General features: G+C 39.1%; 1 protein-coding gene across 7 annotated transcripts in view; it reads left to right on the forward strand.

Moving 5' to 3' along the window:
• The first annotated feature begins 58 nt into the window (after positions 1 to 58).
• The window catches only part of PRDM4 (PR/SET domain 4), a 24,510-nt gene continuing 20,166 nt past the window's right edge, over positions 59 to 4,402 (forward strand). For 4 of the 7 annotated variants that reach the window (XR_003047075.1, XR_003047076.1, XR_003047077.1 and 1 more), the window contains exons 1-2: positions 61 to 365; positions 3,425 to 3,558. Coding sequence is in view for 2 of the 7 variants with exons in the window: in XM_015591568.2 (XP_015447054.1) it covers positions 355 to 365; positions 3,425 to 3,558 (145 nt within the window). In the remaining 5 variants the exon portion in view is untranslated. Of the gene's footprint in view, positions 366 to 3,424; positions 3,559 to 4,402 lie in introns of all 7 variants that reach the window. The other 3 variants (XR_003047078.1, XM_025048662.1, XR_003047079.1) reach the window with 2 other exon arrangements.

Genomic DNA, 4,402 nt, shown 5'->3' on the forward strand with positions numbered 1-4,402 from the left:
CGCAGGGGCGCTGCGGGCCCCATGCCGGCGGGGGGTCGAGTCGGCGAGGGGACGGGGACTTCATCCTCCCCGTGTTTTGGTGACCGCCCTTGTCCTTCCCCCCAGGTTGGGCAGCACCACCCCCCCGAAGCCTCTGGAGGAAAAGCCCGGGGTGTCCCTCGGCATGTCCCACCTCGCGGCGGGGTGCGCGGCCGTCGGCCTTCGGAAGAAGTTGGGCGGCCCCGGGCGGCCCCGGAGACGAGTGGTGCAGCGGTTGTAAGCAAGATGCGGTAGCACGTGACCCCGGAACGGAAACCCTGATGCTGGTTCCCCGCCACTCCTGTGCTCTTTTTTCTGACACTTGGCTCCAAGCAGATGCATCACAGGTAAGTAGTGAGGTTGGTTTAGCGCTGGTGACGACGTCTTTGGAAGACGTCTGGCACACGAGAGTTCAGAGTGCTTTTGATTACTGCTACTGGGAAGGTTACAGGTGCGACTTGCAAATGGATTTGTGTCCCATAGTGAACAAGAATTCCAGAAACTAGTGTTGTGTTGAATATACTCTCATTCTATCTAATTTACTACAGGTGTGGATAGTTACAAATAGCCATACATCGATTGTTGGCTCGTTGACACTTTTATCCTGTGCCTTTGAGTTATTTGAGCGTTTAATAGTATCTTTATCTGAGTTCCAAAGTGTATCTTTTAGCTCATCACCATGGATCACCTTGCATTTTGCTGATTTGTCTGGCTCTATGGTAATGTGGGGAAATTAAGTTCTTAATTCTACAAGCTTCATGCTAATGTTTAAAGTGTGGTATTTTATGCTACCATGCCAGGGTAGTACAGAAATAGTTATATTTGGCTGGTCTTTTAGGGTGCTTTCATAGGCTCTGTGTTTAGGATACAGAAGATAAAACGATTCGTTAAAATTATTGAAACTGCCTAATGCATTTTGTAAAGTGACTGCATTTTATTTAGCTTCTTATATGTCATTCTAAGTAAAGTTATAAGAGCAACTGGTAAATGGTTCATACATATGTCAATTAGAGACACACACATTAGCTGTAGAAGTATGAAGAAAATGATTTTATGAGGAATGAGTAGGGATGGTATCTTGCTTCGGGCCTTTCTCCCAAGATTTCGTCCTATAATCCCGTATGAGAAAGGTAGATAGGATAGAATTGCACTTTAGAATGAGAGTCTTATAAGGGTCATACCATAAATTCCCTTCCTCCGCTTTCTCTCTGTGGGATACTAGTTACCTTTGGTTTATGGCTGCTGAAGTCATCACATTTTGGTGACAACAGCAGAAATCTGCTGAGCCTCTCACATCAAACTCTGGTTTGAACTGGTTTGAGAAGGCCTAGAAGTCAACCTAGAAACACCATTTTGATTTTTATCTCAAGATTAGTACACAGATTATTAATATTCAGGAATTTTCAGAATGGGATTTGAAGGTACAGATTTTTAATTGTACTTTAAAAAATTATTGTAACCAATTTGTTGTAGGTCCTTACTGCTCCAGTGAGTTTTGACTAAAAATTCTGTTTATAGTATAAAAAGTTACAGGAAAAATGTTTTAAAAACAAGCTCAAGCCCAGAAACTTTCAAAATTAAGGTAGCTATGGTTTCTTTAGGCTATAGGATTTTTTTTTCGCATTCTTTTATAGCGTAATTATTGTTATAAAGGTGCTGTCCTACATCTGATGTACCTCATTTGTCATGTGCTTCTGGTTATCTTTATAGTAAGGATAAGCTTGCACTGCTCCATCTAGTCTTCATTTCAGAATACCTGCTCTATAGAAGATACTGTACTCAGTTGGCCTTGTATACTTTAATGTCTGGGAGCTTAGTTTCTTGAAATACCTGTCCAGGGACAAGGTTGAAGCCTGTGGGTATAGAATAATCCAGGAACAGGTCTATGTGGGACTTTAAGCATACCCCACTATATAAATACACAGATCCTACTGTATAGGAAAGGCAAAATGGTTTTTTGCTTGTAATTGTTTTTTTCTAATTGTAGTTAAGAGCTTGTGTTAAAATCAGGTAGACCTGAATTTAAATCCCACATCTGCCACTCAACTAGTTATGTAATCTTGGATTAAGTTTCTTAGGGTCTCTGAGTCTGTTTCCTCATTTCCAAAATAGAATCACAAATAGTACCTACCTCACAGTAGTTATAAAGATTAAGTGAGATAATTACATGTAAATCACTTGGTTCTGTGCCTAACACATATAGTAAGGGAGTAATAAGTGTTAGGTATTATATTAGGTTGATTGGTAGCTGATATTGCCATTGGCCAGAATTAAAAGCCTATTTAGATTTGCTTTTATGGCTCAAGCATTTGATTCCCCTTTCGAACCCCTCCCATGTATAGGCACACACAGAAGAACATGCATTACTGTGATCCTATAAGCATTGGAGGTCATTTGTGGCCTTAGATAGCCTATTGGCTAGCCTCTTGAAATTATAATGTTTATAATATGGGCAGTCTGTAAATTCTGTTATAGAAGCTAATACTTATTGATAATCTCCAATAACGTCTTGTTTAAATCAGTATTACTCTTATTCTAATGACATTCCTAATGCCGATGCAAGATGGATTGCACAGAGAAGGCGATTCTCAAATCCTTCGGCCTGCCAAAAATGGTCTGTAGATGAAAAAAAGTTGGTATATTGAAAAACTTTTTGGCAATATTTTGCAGCATGATCTGTGCTCTTCCACTTAATTACTGTGTGATTTGGGAAGTATGACATGACCTTTATGAGCCTGTTTCCTTATCTACCTCATTTTGAAGATTTGGTGGGAAATATGAAGTAATTTTTTAAAATATCTGCAAAACTTACATAATCTCAGTATGTGGAGGATATTATTAAGATAATTAATTATTAAGATTTTGATACAGAATTTCAGTAAAATGCTTATCCATGAGAAAATGTCCTTCACACCACTGATAATCTAATTCAGACCCAGTATCACTTTAACTCCTAGTAAAAAGAATTAGCAAATATTCTTTGAGCAGATTAAAACAAACTGCCTATAAAAGTCCTGGTTTTATAAATAATAATCCAGTTGGAGAAAGCAAATATTTTGAAAGAAAAAACTTGGGTGATGTAAAAAAACAAACTCATTGCCAGTGTCCTCTAAGGATTGCGAACTTTGCTTTAGGTGGTGTGCATAGAGTTTGGAACAAGGCACACCTGAGTTAAATCCTATTTCTGCTATATGATATTGACTGAGTTAGTTACCATCTCTGAATCCCAGTTTCCTTATCAGTAGAAAGAATATGACACTAGCTGTCTCAGAGCTGTGAGCATAAAAATGAAATAATAGTCGGTTGAGTCCTATTTGCCCACCCCCATTGTTTTAGTTTCTTTACTACTTTAAATGGAGTCACTGCGTAATTCTTTGCATAACTAGTCACGTGTGCTCTTTCTTAGGATGAATGAAATGAACTTGAGTCCAGTGGGGATGGAGCAGCTGACTTCATCCTCTGTGAGCAATGCCTTGCCAGTCTCAGGGAGTCACCTGGGGTTGGCTGCCTCGCCCACTCACAATGCTATTCCCACCCCAGGTGAGTGGTAAGGGAAAGCAACTGAATTTCTACACTTACTCCATTATCAGTTCTAACAGGAGATGAGACAGAGTCAGCATCCCTTTAAGAGTGGAAGAGAGAAGCCAGGCAGATCTGTGTGGTGGTTCCACTTGTGGTAGCACAATGGAAGAAAACATTTTTGCAGAGTACTGGAGTTCTAGTGGATAGGAATAACGGTTTTTTCTGATAGTCCTCTGCTTCAGTTGATGTCCTTTTGTCTAGAGCTGTAATTGCCTTGGCATTTTATCTAAGATTATCCATTCATCTGGTTCCCACTCTTGGCACTCTGTCCCTGGGTTAATAGAGAAGAATCAAAGTTACTCTAGTAGTTGTCCCTAGAAAGCATGAGAAGTTGAGCTTTATTTTCTACTACATCTGAAACTGGCAACAACTGCAAATGTGTCGGGCCTAGGCACCAGAGACGGAGCTCCAAGTGGAACTCCCCATGAGCTTCAGTACTTGGAGAGAATGACCATATAGGAGAAGCTCATTTTCTCCCATCACTATACTTCTAAAACTTTTTTTTTATCTGCCTAGTTTAATTTTCTTTTTCTATTGAAATGGAAAAGAAACAAGTAAGCTCTTGATTCTTAGAATGGCAAGCAAGCTAGTGATCTCTAAGAGTCTATGGCATTGTAATTTATTGGACCTTCTTTATAAAAATAGGAGTTAATGTTTAAAATTATTTAAATCTACAAGTTGTTTAAATGTTTCTCCTGCTTTGTTAGTAAAATGCAGCAATTAAATAAGTTTCATCTAAACTAGGGTCTTTTTATATTCCTTTAAGTATCCATAAAAATTTTTTTTAAATTTATTAGTTGTT

This window comes from Pteropus alecto, unplaced genomic scaffold (genome assembly GCF_000325575.1).
Source record: "Pteropus alecto unplaced genomic scaffold, ASM32557v1 scaffold94, whole genome shotgun sequence".
Classification (NCBI taxonomy): domain Eukaryota; kingdom Metazoa; phylum Chordata; class Mammalia; order Chiroptera; family Pteropodidae; genus Pteropus; species Pteropus alecto.